Raw genomic sequence first — 16,070 nt, forward strand, 5'->3', positions numbered from 1 at the left:
TATATATATATATATATATATATATATATATGCAGTTGAGTAATAACCGATTGTTTCGTATCCATAAAAGTGCTTAGGCTAAAAGACGGCTCATCAGACTCTAATGGCCGCGTCTATGACGCTAAGCGCTTTATGGATGCAAAACCAATGGTCACTATATGATCGGTCATATAATTAACTGCCTATAAATATGAGGTTTATGTATTTGTTTTGCAAGATATCTGATGTAAAAATTGTGTGTTGAAACGGATATTATTATATTTCGGGATGGTCCTTTTTTTTTCTGCCAAATAAACGTACACTATATTCGTTCTCCACTTCAGATTTATTTTATTAATTTTCTTATTTTATGTCATTTGTTTGGAAATCTTTCGTCACACTTCCTGTGACCTCTTCAGCGACTCTCCATCCCACCTAACTTCTATTCTGTTTGGTCCACTATGGATTGAACAGAAATGGAAAGTCACTCAAGAAATCACAGGACGTGTGACGAAAGATTTTCAGACTAAGGATAATGAATAAGAACAATAATAAATTTGAAGTGAAGAACAAATATATAATGTGTGTGTTTATTTGGCAAAAAGAAAAAACGACTATACTGAAATCTAACAGTACCTATAAATACATTACTGCTCTAATGTTTAGAGTAGTCGTGTATTTCCTCCGCAGTAAAAACCTGTTCTGTACCCTTCTTTCATACGTTAACCCCCTTATCTTCTAGCATAAAGCTACCTCTCTCTCTCTTTACTGTAGATCCACTCACTCGAAGGGATGGTCATATTTTTTCTCCCCAATAAACACATGCACCATTTATTTGATCTTGACTTCAGCTTTATTATTAGTAAGGCGGCAAGCTGGCTAAATCGTTAGCACGCCGGGTGAAGTGCCTAGTGGTATTTCGTCTGCTGCTATGTTCTGAGTTCAAATTCCACTGAGGTTGACTTTGCCTTCCATCCTTTCGGGAGTCAATAAATTAAGTACCAGTGAAATACTGGTATCGATGTAATCAACTGTCCCCCTCTGCACCAATTTCAGGCCTTGTGCTTATAGTAGAAAGGATTATTCTGTCAGAGTTCTTTCACACATTCTGTAACCAGTGGCTTTCTGTTCATCATGTCTCCTCTTCTCTCTGGTCTTTTCCTTTCTATTCCATTTTTCTTTTGTCATTTTGTCACATATATATACATGTGTACATGCAAGCAGGTACATTTTTCTCTGCAACATCTAACATTGTCATTTTTCTTTTTTTAATTTTTTAAATATTTTACAGTTGTGCTAACTGAACAGTCCATTACAACCTCTTGAAGAGTTTCCACCAGAAAGTCTGCTTCCAGCCATTTGTTGAGGTTGCAGAGTTTTCAACCAACACAACATTCATCAATCACACCAGCATTTCCTCTTATGCAAATAGCTATTTTGTGTCATTTAGGAAGAATCCTGTTTGCAACAAGCATTCAAATTGTCCAAAGAAAATATACCTATATCACATTTGTTCTACAATTTGTAAACAGAAGTCTGTGATATCTGAGACCAGCAACAGAACTGTAATAGTTTAACTCACATTTATCAGTTTTTCAAAACTTCCTCAAGAATTAATATGGAGAACGTTAATCACTTGGACACTCCAAACAATGTTTTTAATGACAGAGATACAGAGACAGGCAGAGATGAGAAAGCTGTACATAGTGAAACATTTATCAAACAAGAGCCATTGTACAGGGATGTTCCTGAATTTAGCTGTGAGATTTGTAAGGAAACTTTTCCTTCAGAACAAGAAGTTTTAACACACAAAGAAATGCATTCTGGAGAAAAACAGTTTCAGTGTGGAATATGTGAGAAATCTTTCAGTCAAAATTCTCATCTTGCTATCCACATACGTAGTCACACCAAAGGAAAACCATTTAACTGCCAAATCTGTGAGAAATCCTTCAGTAGTAGGTCTCATCTTGCAGCTCATGTGCGAATACATACTGGAGCGAAATCATTTTACTGTGATATATGTGGCAAATCGTTTATCACTAACAGTCACTTGAAAAGACATAAACAAATACATGGAGGAGATAAACTGCATCAATGTGAAGTGTGTGGGAAGACGTATATTGATTATTCACAATTGATAATTCACACACGTAGTCACACTGAAGAAAAGCTGTATCATTGTAATATATGTAACAAATCTTTTGATAAAAAGAGTAATTTAACAGAGCATGAAAGAATTCACACTGGAGAAAAGCCATTTCACTGCGAAATATGTGGGAAATCCTTCACTGATAATCCTAAACTTGTCGCTCACAAAAAAATCCACTCGGGTGAAAAACCATTTCACTGTCAAATCTGTGAGAAATCCTTCAGTAATAGGTCTTATCTTGCAGTTCATGTGCAAATACATACAGGAGAGAAACCATTTTACTGTGATATATGTGGCAAATCGTTTATCACTAACAGTCACTTGAAAAGACATAAGCAGATACATGGAGAAAATAAACTGCATCAATGTGAAATGTGTGGGAGGAAATATATTGATTATTCACAGTTGATAATTCACAGGCGTAGACACAATGGAGAAAAGCCCTATCATTGTGAAATATGTGAGAAATCTTTTGGTAAAAAGAGTAATTTAACAGAACATGTAAGAATTCATACAGGAGAAAGCCCATTTCACTGTGAAATTTGTGGGAAATCTTTTACCAAAAATTCACATCTTGTAGTTCACGAAAGAATCCACACTGGAGAAAAACCTTATCAGTGTGAAATCTGTGGGAAGGCTTTTGTCTCTAAAAGTGATCTAAACAGACATAAAAAGATTCATACAAGACAGAAGACATATAAATGTGATATATGTGATGAATATTTTGTCTGTAATCGTTATTTAACAAATCACAAAAGAATACACGCTGGAGAAAGCATCTTTCATTGTGAAATATGTGAGAAATCATTTATCACTGAGAGTCTTTTAAAAAAACATAAACAAATACATTCTGAAGGGAAATCTGCTGAAGAGGAGACTTGAAAAATTGTTCTGTTTATCTTTTACTGGCTTCAGTTATTAGACAGCAGCCATGCTGGAGCAACACCTTCAAGAATCTTAGTCGAACAAATTGACCTCAGTACTTTTTTTTTTTTGTTAACCATGGTACTAATTATGTTGGTCTCTTTTTGCTGAACCACTAAGTTATGGGGATATGTACACACCAACACCAATTTTCAAGCAGTGGTGATGGGACAGACACAAAGACACATACAAATATATATATATATATATATATCCAAAAATGATTTCAAAGGGATATGTAATCCAGGCAGTTACCATGTTTCCTCTTAAATCGGTTTTGTATGCTGGCTAACCACAGTGAATGTTGTTGATACCCAAATTAGCAATAAGTTGCTAGACTCTGGTAATTTTTCTCACTTGGTAAATCCAAGTCTTCTATCCAGTACTGCATAGTTTCCATAGAGTAAGTAATAGTATTAATAATGATCAGGGGAATGAAGATTTGCCACATCTATAATTTTATTAAACAGTTATTTACAGCATTCTTTTGTGGACCTACATGCATTTCGACTGCACACTGTTAGATGTGCATCCTGGGCGTTATTGTCAGTATAGTTTTATCAGAGCCCATTGTTTACTGCCATTCAACGTTAAGCTGGCATGAGAAACATGGATTGGTGCTGGACTGATAGACAGCCTTGGGACTTTGGTTTGCACTGGCACTCCCTTAGGTTGGCCCCAGATGGTGGCCTGAGTGTTCCTATAGCATCTTGGTAGGTGCAATCCTGGTTGAATGGCCTTCATTCCTGAGGAAACTACGAATACAAAAATGAGTCTGCAGCAAATCCACAATACCATACAGCTGTCAGGCACTGTAAAACCAGTGGCTCTGGGGATAAGGAAGGGTCTCCATGTCAGCCCCAATCATGCCAAGGTGAAGAACGACCAACTTACTCCTGATCAGGGAATAACGGATCCTGACACCAGTGTCCCATCGTCGCTGATCCTACATAAGGGACAGGCCGGGCCATTTTGTTCTCGATTATGATTCCCATTCTCTAGTTCTTCAGGGTAATCAACTCCCTGACAATCTTGCTGTGGATCCTTTTGCTGATATCAGGCTCCCCACGCATGTCCCCTCCTCACTGAATGAGGACAGTGTGCCCACTGGCGATCCTTCAGGAAGTGATGTGACCCTCAGCCCATCAATGGACAACTTCACCCTCGAGATTCCATGCATATTGATCTTGTTGCTATGCCCACTCTGCCCTCAACACCTCTTAAGTCCCATTGCCTAGAGTCTCCACTTAATGGACAGGCACAATAAGAAGCCTGTTTATCGATGCAGCCTGTGTAGCAGAGAAAGCAGCCACTTACACTCAATTAGGTGCCACATCGCCAAGTGCAGGGGCAGCACTGATTTTGAAGATCCCAACACCCCACACTTACCATGTCCCTGTGAAGTATGCAATTAGACTATTGCAGCACAAGCATTACCAGTATCCTGTGCAGTTGAACTGGCACAAAAGAGAGGGAATCATGCTAGACTTGCAAGGGCTATTGGGCAAGCCCCCCAGAGGTTGTTGGATGGAAGAGGAAGTCAATCCTCCTCGAGAAGGAGAAGGAACTGCTGGAGGCTGAGTGCAAAAGTGTCAATGTGGCCATCACCCCCTTTCTGCCTAATAAAGCCATCATACAGATCAGATCTAAAAGAACTGACCTGGTACACTGAAAGCATAAGAGACAGTGTCCACTACCACCAGTACCATGACCATTGCCACCTGATTCAAGCCACGATGCATAGGAATCCATTCGATGCCAGGAATGCATACAAACACCGACATGTGAAGCTCCATCAATACGTGCGATTTCAGAACTTCGAATGGCAGTAAACAATGGGCTCTAATGATACTGCACTGACCATAACACCAGGAAATGCATCTAACAGTGTGCAGTTGAAATGCGTGTAGGTCCACAAAAGTATGCTGTAAATAATATAAGAAAAACTAATATTAGATTATCCTGTAAACCCAAGATTAATAAAAATCAATTCACAATTATAATTATCCCCATAGTGATAAAAGCACAATTAATAAACATAATGATATGAATAATCAAATTATTACCTCCAATACCAACACCACTGTTTATCCATATAATGCTCTGAATAATAATATGAAACCACATACTCATTTCATCAACTCTAACAAATCTAAAAGGGATTACAACATACCTATAAATAACAGTCACCCTGAAAAATGTAATAAAATTTGGTTAATTATTTCACATGCAATGCAAATTAAAAATAACATTGTTAAATCTATATTTAAGGTCATAGATGTGGAAAATCTCCTTTCTCCTGATTATTATTAATTAATTATATAATTTCAGTCTGCTATAATGAATTCATAACCTCATATAAAACATCCAAGAATATATTTTTGTTTTTTCCCCCTATGAAGATATGCTCAGGTCATATGAATATAAATTTGATATTTACTGAAACAGCTGTAAGTGAAGATGATTAATTTGCTGTTAATAATAAACAATTATTAACTTCCCAATCTCCATTTTCTTTTCTTCTTTTATATGAATAGAGACAATATGTTTTTATATATATATATATATATATATACACCTATTATTTTAAGAAAATTAATTCCTCAAAAATACTAAGTATTGGACCAGTATTTCCTTGAATGAAACCATCTCTTCACAAGGTTAACAACCGCTAATTGAATTTAATAATTAACTTTTATTTATTGCTCTAGTAATATATATATATATATATATATAAAAGGTCTATACTGGTGGCAAAATGGAGATAATTAAAACTGATACATCTTTAAAAGATATGTCTATATCACCTAAGAATGTTTATATGAAGGAGCTAATATCAAAAACCAATGAATTCATCCGCAGACTCAGATGGCGAGCCTTGTACTTTGATGATAAACAAGATACACAAAATATAAACCCCAATAGTAAAATGGAGAAAATATCTAGAAACTTCAAAACCAAGAAAACCCTGTAACCACCTTGATCATTTGAACAAGAACTTTGGACCACCATCAAAAATACTAAGTTTATCAAACACCCACTTAGAAGAAATACACACCAAAGAAAACTCAAGGATTTATTACAAAACCTAAAATCCAAGGACGGAATTATTGTGCATTCAGATAAAACTAATAATGTATATAACCTTAGCATAGGTACATATGACCTACTAGAAAATGAAATCACAAAGAAATGCAAAATAGTAAACAAAAATGTGCTTAGAACCATTAATTTAGATGCAAAAGAAATCGTGTCTGAATATCGCATTGATGATAAAACTGAACCATTCATACCTACCAGACCTCAGATAACACTAAAAGGTCATAAAGACAACTTCCAAACCAACTCTAAAGTTTGATTAATATGCCCTGGTAAGTCCGACCTAGGTAGATTAAGCAAAATAATGCTAGATAAATATGTACCCATACTTAGAAATAAAACATCTGTTGAACTATGGTCTAACACTCAAGATGTTAACTGGTTTAATGAAATTCCAAACAAGGATAAACAAATTCTTACAAATAGACATTTCCAATTATTTCTCTGTCAACCCTATCGTACTAAACAGTCCCCTTTTTGTAAAAAAAATATACTAACCTTAGTATGAATGAAATTAATGTTATCCTAATGGCTCATAAATCTATAATCAATTTTGTCAAATTTTGGGCTAGAAAAGACACTCCTAATTGTTTTGACATTACAATGTGTGCCATGGATTCCACCCAATTGACATCTTGTTGGAATCGATCTTCTTTTTGGCCTGCATGATGAATTTTCAGAAATTAGGGGTGGATTATATAGGGATGATGCACTTTTCACTATAGAAAATGCATCTAACAGGAAATTAGAGTTACTCAAAAGATTTTACAAATTTTTCAAAAAGCACAGACTTTCTATCTCTATTGAGAAGGATAATAATTCAGTTACTTTAATCTAACAACCTGATTGCATGAACCTTTCCACAAATTAAATTCTAATTTAAGCTACATTAACTTCCAAAGTAATCATCCAAGATAATTAAAAATGCATTATCTTCCAACATTGGTAAGAAACTAACCTATTTATCTTCTAATGAAGAAATATTTAATAGATGTGGAAATAGAGATAAAATAAAGTCTCGATCAAACAGCAAATATAAGTAAAAGTAAACATATAACTAGTAATCCACATACTTATAAACCAGCAATTGATAATGAGAACAAACCCAAAATTAATTCAAAGCAACTTCACAATAGCAAACATAACATAAGAAAAACTGATATCAAAATTATCTTAACTCAAGATTAATGAAAAACAGTCAATTATAATTATCTCCACTGTGATAAAAGCACAATTAATAAACATAATGATATGAATAATCAAATTATTACCTCTGATACCAACACCACTGCTGATCCATATAATGCTCTGAATAATATGAAACCACATACTTATTTCATCAACTCTAACAACTCTAACATACCTATAAATAACAAGCACCCTGAAAAATCTAATAAAATTTGGTTAATTATTTCACATGCAATGCAAATTAAAAATAATTGTTAAATCTATATTTAAGGCCATTCATAAATATTTTAACGCTGATAATAGATATAATGAAATCATAAACCACAAAACCATCAGGATTGGTTTTAGCCTAACTACTGACTTATTTACAATTTTATCATCAGTTAACAACAGAAAATTAAATGAATTCTACACCAATAGAAATACCCTTCTACTAATTCTCCTAAACTTAAACTATATCTCCCAAACTCCACCAACTCTAATAATAATGGCCACATAATTCCTAATGTGGGAAGTGTAATAACCCATATTAACTTCATTAATATCAATTTTTCTAATAATACACACATAATAACATTTATGAAAATTGTGACTGTAGAGATGGAACTAATTGTAAATTTAAGAAGTCATGTAAGGAAGAAATGTAGTCTATCACTGCACAGTTGAAGCTCTGGGGAAAAAACATTTTTACATAGGGTCCACCAAGAATAAAGTAAAGACTTGTGTGTCTAACCGTCTCCAATCCTTTAAAATAAACAGAAAATTAAACTCCACCAGATTCAGTAAATTTATGTGGGAGTTAAAAGATATTGAATTTGAAATTAAATGGGATGTCATTGCTTCAGCAATGGCTTGTAAAATCAATTACAAGAAATGTAATCTATGCATCACAGAGGCCTTCCATATTCTCAGAATGCCCTGAAAAGAGAAAAATATTTCTTGTATTCATACAGGAAAATGTGTTCTCTAAATTTAAGTAATTAACAAATATATGATTAAACTATCAAATAGTATAACTATACTATATAATATAATGTAATATATAACATAAATAACTGTTTGACATTAAAATGTGCCTCTCACTGAAAAATTTGTACAATTCCTTTAATTCTTCAACTCCACTAATATAATTCCCTTCCTCCCAAACTTTTACTTAACTATACTACTAATAATAACAATGACTATAACCATTACATCTAAAATTATTATTGCACCCATTGCCTCACATAAATAACCACCTTTACATATTCTTAGTAACCATTTACTAACATTTGAACATACACACTTGGTAACATTTAATAACTGTCTGACTATTGTTTACCTCCTTGCCTTACATTAATAACCACATTTACACACATTATCAACATCTTAATACCTTTTAAACTACTTATTCAGAAGTGGTTGTAATTTACTTAGTGAATTTATTTCTCGATACGGTTGTACAAAGAGTAAATGTGTTTGAAAATTGTGGTTTCTTTGGTTTGTTTGTTCCCCAACAGCATTTATTTTAGTGCTGTTGACACTGCCGGATTCAATGGTACTGCCCAAGTGTCAAGACCATAATGATATTCAGGGGACAGCTGATGATGGAGGTATGTTGGTTTGATGGTATGGCTGTTTTTGTATCTGTGGAATAGTATTATAACACATCCTTTTGAGATATATATATATACACCAAATGGAACTATACTCCAAGTACTTTTTCTTCTTTGTTCTTTCTTCTACGCATCGCTCTCACTTCTTACTACAAATCTCCTCTTATAGATGTAATAATCCATTCTACTATTACCGTCTCCAATGAAGGGATACATTGGATTTTCCCTGAAACAGCTGTAAAACTTTATACATAAAATATAATTCTACCTTTGCCATTGGTCTCTTTATCTTTTATACATATATATATATATATATATATGTGAGTGTGTATAAATATACAAATTTATATGTATATATGTGTGTGACTTGCCGAAAAATTTAAAACAAGTTTATATATATATGTGTGTGTATACAATTTAAATCAATATGTACCTATTTGTTTATTTATATTTGCGTATATATAAGTATATGCAATTTAAGTTAATATGTACCTATTTATTTGTTTTATATATACACATCTTCTGTATACTTTAGAATTATTCTTAAACTTACATGATACTTCCCCTTCCTATATATTTTTTCAAATACAACTAAACAAAATTGAACAGGCATACTTGTGTATGTGAGTATATGCACATGTGTGTCTATGCATGTATGTAGGTGTATATATATATATATATATATATATGTACATGTATGTGTATACACGTGTATGTGAGGCATATATTCATCATCATCGTTTAACGTCCGCTTTCCATGCTAGCATGGGTTGGACGATTTGACTGAGGACTGGTGAAACCGGATGGCATAAATTAATATATGCCTATTTATATGCACACCCTATGCTTTCTTATAACTTATATTTCCACTAAAATAATTCTCTCCCCCACTTATAATAACCCTTACATACAGCTGAATAAAATACCTTGCTTTTCCTTATACTTACGTAGATGTATGCATAGGCATACAAACGTAATTAGTTATGAGTATACAAAGGTACATATTTTAAACGTGTATGTATGTAGATGTACATCTTTGTGCGTGTATATGTGTAATGCACATATTTGTGTATGAGCATGTGCACTTGAGTGTACAGAAATACATATATGTGTATTTACACCATAGTAAGCACATAAATGTGAAACAAGGTGGTAAAAATAGTTTTTTTGTTCCATTCTCAACCAAAACTGTCTGATGAACAGGAATGTGAAACTTTGAGTAAAAGTTTTTGTGATGTTTTTGCAGCTTCATTAATAATGCATGTATGAGTGTGTGTATGTATGTGTGTATATATATATATATATATATATAAGCATGTATATTGATATATGTTTGTGTATGTATGAGCAATTGTATACAAACATGAGTGCGTGGGAATGTATACATGTACACCTGTGTATGTGGGTATATGCATAGATATGAGCGTGTATGTATACATGCTGAGATGTACATGGGTGTATATGCGTACATCTATGTATCAGTGTGTCTGTATGCATGTTTAGGTGTGTATCATCATCATCATTTAACGTTCATTTTCCATGCTATCATGGAAAACATGATGATACACATGCATTCCTTTATGCACATACATACAAACACACACATTCATACCTAAGCATACATGCATACAGACACATACACTGATGCATATGTCTACATATATGTACTCATATACACTCATGAACATCTCAGCATGTATACATACACACACACGCTCATATCTATGCATATACACATATGGTCATTCACGTGTGTGGGTGTATGTGTATATGTATTTATGTATATTTTTATGTGTGTGTGCAAGCAAATGTAAGTGCTTCTGTGTGTGTATGTGTGTATATATATATAAATAAACTTACCTTATATTTAAATTTCCTCTATAATCTCTATTTAATTTATTCTAAATCTATTTACCTATTCTATCTTATCTCCAATCAACCTGTAAACCTCTTGTCTTAACATATAACAATACAAATCATAAACCATATTATTCAGTCTGCTATAATGAATCCATAATAAACACGCATAAAACATCCAAGGGTATATTTTTTCCCTCTGAAGATATTATGTTCAAGTTACATAAATTCAATATTCATATTTACTGAGTATCAACTGGAACAGCTGTAAGTGAAAACGATTAATTTGCTATTGATAATAAACAATTATTAACTTCTCAATTACCATTTTCTTTTCTTTTATATGTATGTATATATATATATATATATACATACATACATACACACACACAGAATAGGCTTCTTTCAATTTCCATCTACAAAATCCATTCACAAGCCTTCGATAGTTGACACTTGCCAAAAGTGTCACATAGTGGGGACGGAACCTGGAACTATGTAGTTGGCTATGCCTACACCTGTTGCAAATTTTGATTTATTGTCCATCAACTTACACACAGTGGAGAATATTTACCATGATTAAATATATCGAATCCTGTTGTCTAAGTATGTGTGTTTATTTCAGGGAAACATGATCACCATCATCACCACAGTTTCAACATCCATGCTTGCATGGGTCAGATGGAATTTGTTAAGTTCAGATTTGCTACCCCTGATTCTGGGCAAGGTAATATTTGTCATAAGGTACTGAGCTGGCACAATGGTTAGTGGCATTTCATTTTTTTTTACGTTCTAAGTTCAAACTCTACCAAACTCATCTTTCCAGGGTCAATAAAAAAAGAACCAGTTTTGTTTCTAAAAGTGATCTAAACACAAAAAGATTCATACAAAACAAAGGACCTCTAAATGTGAAATGCGATGATTATAATGTCATCAACTTGACTTAGCCCCATCCCCAAACATGCTGGCCTTATGTCAAAATTTGAAACCATTACTATTATTTAAGGTAGCAAGCTGGCAGAATCATTAGCATGCCAGATGAAATGCTTAGCAGTATTTCATCAGTCTTTACATTCTGAGTTCAAATGCTGCTGGGGTCAATTTTTGCCTTTCCTTTCAGGGTTGATAAATTAAGTACCAGTTACGCACTGGGGTTGATGCAATTGACTCCCACCAGATTTCAGGCCTTGTGCCTTTAGTAGAAAGTATTATTACTACAGTACTCCCTCTCTATAATGCAGATGATGGGGTCCAAGAAAACCAACCACGTTTTATCTGGGCTGCAGATTCACAGGTAAGGAGGGTGAACAGACGATAATAGCAGAGAAATGAGATATTTGGTTTAATTAGTAAAGTGCACAAACTTAAAAAAAAAAAAAAAAGCATGTTCCTGCCTTTAAGGGTATTGCGAAAGGCTCAGCAAAAATGAGTTATTGTAATTCAAAGGGCCAGCCTTATCACATTCTGTGTAACACTGAATCTCTCTGGGAATTATGTTAAAGGCATGTGTGTCAGTGGAGTACTCAGTCACTTGCATGTTAATTTCATGAGCTGGTTGTTCCATTGATTGGATCAGCTAGAACTCGTCGTCATAACTGATAGAGTGCCATGGGTGGGTGAAAACGCATTTGAATTGTTCATTCAGTGTTTCATTTATCCTCATTGGGGGAACCATCTTTTTCAAAGATTTGCCCTAAAAGTTTAATAAGCTTTTAGATCACTTCAAATATGTTATATATTTGACATGGAAAAATGCCATTTTCACAGTAGTTTGTCTTGGAGAAATTTTATTTTTTTGTTTTAGGCAACAGTGTTAATACGAACAGTCATTTCAGGGCACCTTCTGTAGACCATGGAACACATTTCTAGATACTTAGCTATCATCAGCACTGGAAAAAGGCTTGGTTGGTGGCCCAACTTTCTAAGTTCTTCTACAGATCTTACAAAAACTGAAGGACTGCTGCAGTGTGTGGATCTAAGAGTAGAATATGTTGAATAAAATCATAATTAAATTATCTATTTTCTTTTACCCAAGGACGGGAACTTTTCAGCACCCCCTCATAGCTGCTAACTACATGTGATGCTGTCAGGCTGGAAGAAAATATGTAGTGGACACATGAAAGCATTATTGTCAATTAAATCACAGCACTGCTTTTGCATGCTTACTAAATATAGTTTAATAAAATCATCCACCCTTCTGATCCACTCTTTCTATCATCTTTTATACTCATCCCATGAGAGTTTGCTTGGCACTGCATCGCTATCATCTTTCTCCCTTCCCTGCTACCTCTACCCACTGCTAAATGAGAATCAGCTGAATAGTTCTTAGGCTGGCTGAGACACTCCATAGAATGTGACCAAATGAAATTTATTTTGCAGCAGAATCCTTGGCATCCACACACTTCTTCCATCAGGAGGAGGTGGTGGTGGTGGTAATTTTAGTTTTTGAACCATCTGTTAATGCATCCTTTATTTCTGTTGGATGGGCGGGGGAGGGGGTCATCATTCTGAAAGCAAGGGTTAGAGGGATTTAAAATAATTAAAATTTTGAAAAGAAAAAAAGAAATTTTTTCAGAATCATAATCTCTTTTTTATATAAATATACATATATGATGGACTTTCTTGCCTAATTTGGCCATCATTTCATAAGACATTAGATGTGTGTCATTGGAGGAAGATTTGGTTCTTATTTCTAGCAGGAATTGACTGACCACACTGAGGTCCCTCACCACAGCCACCACCTCATTAGCTTAGAGTGTCATCTGCTGGTTGTTGTTTTACAAACAATATTTCTCCTCCACTCATGCACAAATGAAATGAATGCCACAACTCTTGGTCGCTTGTCATTTTCTCAGTGAGGCCCACTGTCTCACCACTGTCCCAGGTCTTCTTGGATCTGCCCCTTCCACAGTTTCCCTCCACAATTAGAGCTCGGCACTTCTTTTAGCAAAAAAAGAATACTGGAGAAAGTTGCAATTCTTGTCAAACAAAATTTTATTCCTTTTGTACAAAAAAACAAATACAGTTGTTACTACAAATGACAAAATGTTGAGAAAGTTTGATTATTATTGTAGGGTTAACTGTTGGTCATTGTGTCAATGCTAATCATTCATTGTGGTTGTTGTCAGCTCGGGTCAGTAGCTGTCTACAACAGTTCATCATCCATCCACCATCTCATCTCTGCTGTCTTGCAATGTTTTCTCTGCTGCAGTTCAAAGCTCTCAGTCAAGTAGTCCAGGTGTGCTGAATTTATACAAATGGATAGGGCCAGAAAGAAATTTGCCAAAAGATAAGATCATCGTTGGAGCCTATTCTGTGCAAAGTCATGATTGGTCAGATTTTGTTGATCACATGGTTAATATTCTAATGAATTGTGACACTGGATGTAGTTATCTGACAGCTGAACATTCCCACTACAAGTCCTTCTATCATACTCTTTCCTGGCACAAAGCCACCTCCCTAAACATTACTCTCCCATCAGTTGAGTCTTGTTTTGCAAGTTACTTCATAATCTCAATAGTGCTGGTGCAACATAAAAAGTACCCAGTATATTCTGTAAATTGGTTGAAATTAGGAAGGGCATCCAACTGTAAAAACCATGCCAGAGCAGACAGTAGTGTTGGTGCAGTCTTCTGACTTGCCAGCTCCTGTCAAATCATCCAACTCAAGCCAGCATAGAAAGCAGATGTGAAATAATGTGGCAGTACATAAATGCGTGTGTGTGTGCCTTAAAACCAGTCCTTCTGGTGATAAAAAGCACTTGTGGTACCACAAAGTGCCTGTGTGGTGCCATGTAAAAGCACCCATACAGCACCACATAAAAGCATCCAGCACATTCCGTAGGGTGGTTGGTGTTAGAAACCATTACTGGAGTCTGACACAGCTCCCTAGCTTGCCAACTTTGGTCAAGTTGCCCATCCCATGCCAACATGAAAAACAGACATTAAATGATAATGATGTTGATGATGATATATATATATATGTACATATGCATATATGTATATGAGGCAATCACAACTATTATGGAGTCTAGTACATCTGCACATTTATTTATTTTTTTTACAGTCAGTTAATTATATGGGATATTTGGTTTAAATTTGTACATTTCTGCTGCAGAGACAACTAGCAATTGATCACCTAAAGTAATCTTAGGTGCTCTTTAAAACTCAATGCAGTTAGCCAGAACCTGGACTGTAACTGTGTGCTTGTACAGAACCCACCTGGATACTATATCCCTATCTATTCATGATAGATAGATAGAGAGATAGCAGGCAGACAGGCATTGAATTATTTGATAAGAACTCGTTGAAATAGTTATACAATTATATTAAATTGTATTAATTTGTCTTATCCTTTACATTACAGCAATCACAAAGTTATAAGTATGAGTACGAAAATAAATGTAATGATAACTCTGTATGTCCCTCCCTATATATATTCAAATATTTCCTCGCATAACATTGTTGAATAATTTACTCCAGAAACGTTGTTTCACGCCTTTGTTTCGTCTAAATTTCTTTAATTAACCCATACGTAATGATATGGTCTCGTAAGTATCTTTCATACCTCTCACACAAACACTTTAATGGCATTTTACACTTGGTTGTTGTGTTGTTAACCTATAAAGCGATGGGATTTGCTCTGACATAGCATGGACTGCTGAGCACATTTTATGAAAATGTGACTACCATGCACACCTAAGAAACCAAAAATTGTTAAAATATCTTCTTAGTATATAATTGTGGCAAGTTTTACATCATCTTTTGAAAAGTCATTAGTTGAACTATTAGTCCTCTTGCATTCTGGTGCTGTATCAGAGCGTTTGAGTGACATTAAACCCCAACAAACGCCTGTAAATTAAATGCATCGACCTGGGCCACGTTCGTGACCTGTCGACCTGTGCCTGACGGTCACGATGGTGGCCCATCGCGCTTTATGTATTAAAAGTAAAAACATTAAAATATTTAACAATGTTAATGTTATCAGGACAAGTATGTTTGGTGATGTTCAATCCCGAACTTAAAGTATGAAATGGGTACCGGATGAAGGGTCTTATTTGGTTAGAGGTTCTGAGTCAAATAGAAGCCAAGAGGATGTTGTTAAGTCCCAGGACAGCTCGGTCGAGTTGTTGTTCAAAAGCGTTTCAGCTGTGACTGTCACGTTTTCATATACTCAGCGCTTGACTATCGAATGTCTTCTTTTATAAAACAACAAACTGATATTTGACTAAGCATTTCACTACTATTTCTAGTGTGTCGAACGGACGTCAGTGGCATATATAT

At 34.7% G+C, this 16,070-nt stretch overlaps 2 protein-coding genes across 3 annotated transcripts in view; both read left to right on the plus strand.

Annotated features, from left to right (window-relative positions):
- The window catches only part of LOC106883058 (zinc finger protein OZF), a 35,564-nt gene extending 26,358 nt beyond the window's left edge, over window positions 1-9,206 (plus strand). For both annotated transcript variants that reach the window (XM_052977578.1, XM_014933930.2), the window contains exon 2: window positions 1,271-9,206. In XM_052977578.1, the coding sequence (XP_052833538.1) occupies window positions 1,598-3,010 (1,413 nt within the window). In that variant the 5' untranslated portion in view covers window positions 1,271-1,597 and the 3' untranslated portion in view covers window positions 3,011-9,206. The remainder of the gene's footprint in view (window positions 1-1,270) is intronic.
- A 6,003-nt stretch (window positions 9,207-15,209) lies between these two features.
- The window catches only part of LOC106883059 (zinc finger protein 239), a 3,829-nt gene continuing 2,968 nt past the window's right edge, over window positions 15,210-16,070 (plus strand). Inside the window, exon 1 of the mRNA XM_014933931.2 lies at window positions 15,210-15,337. The gene's annotated coding sequence lies outside the window, so the exon portion shown is untranslated. The remainder of the gene's footprint in view (window positions 15,338-16,070) is intronic.

This window comes from Octopus bimaculoides, chromosome 28, assembly GCF_001194135.2.
Source record: "Octopus bimaculoides isolate UCB-OBI-ISO-001 chromosome 28, ASM119413v2, whole genome shotgun sequence".
NCBI lineage: Eukaryota > Metazoa > Mollusca > Cephalopoda > Octopoda > Octopodidae > Octopus > Octopus bimaculoides.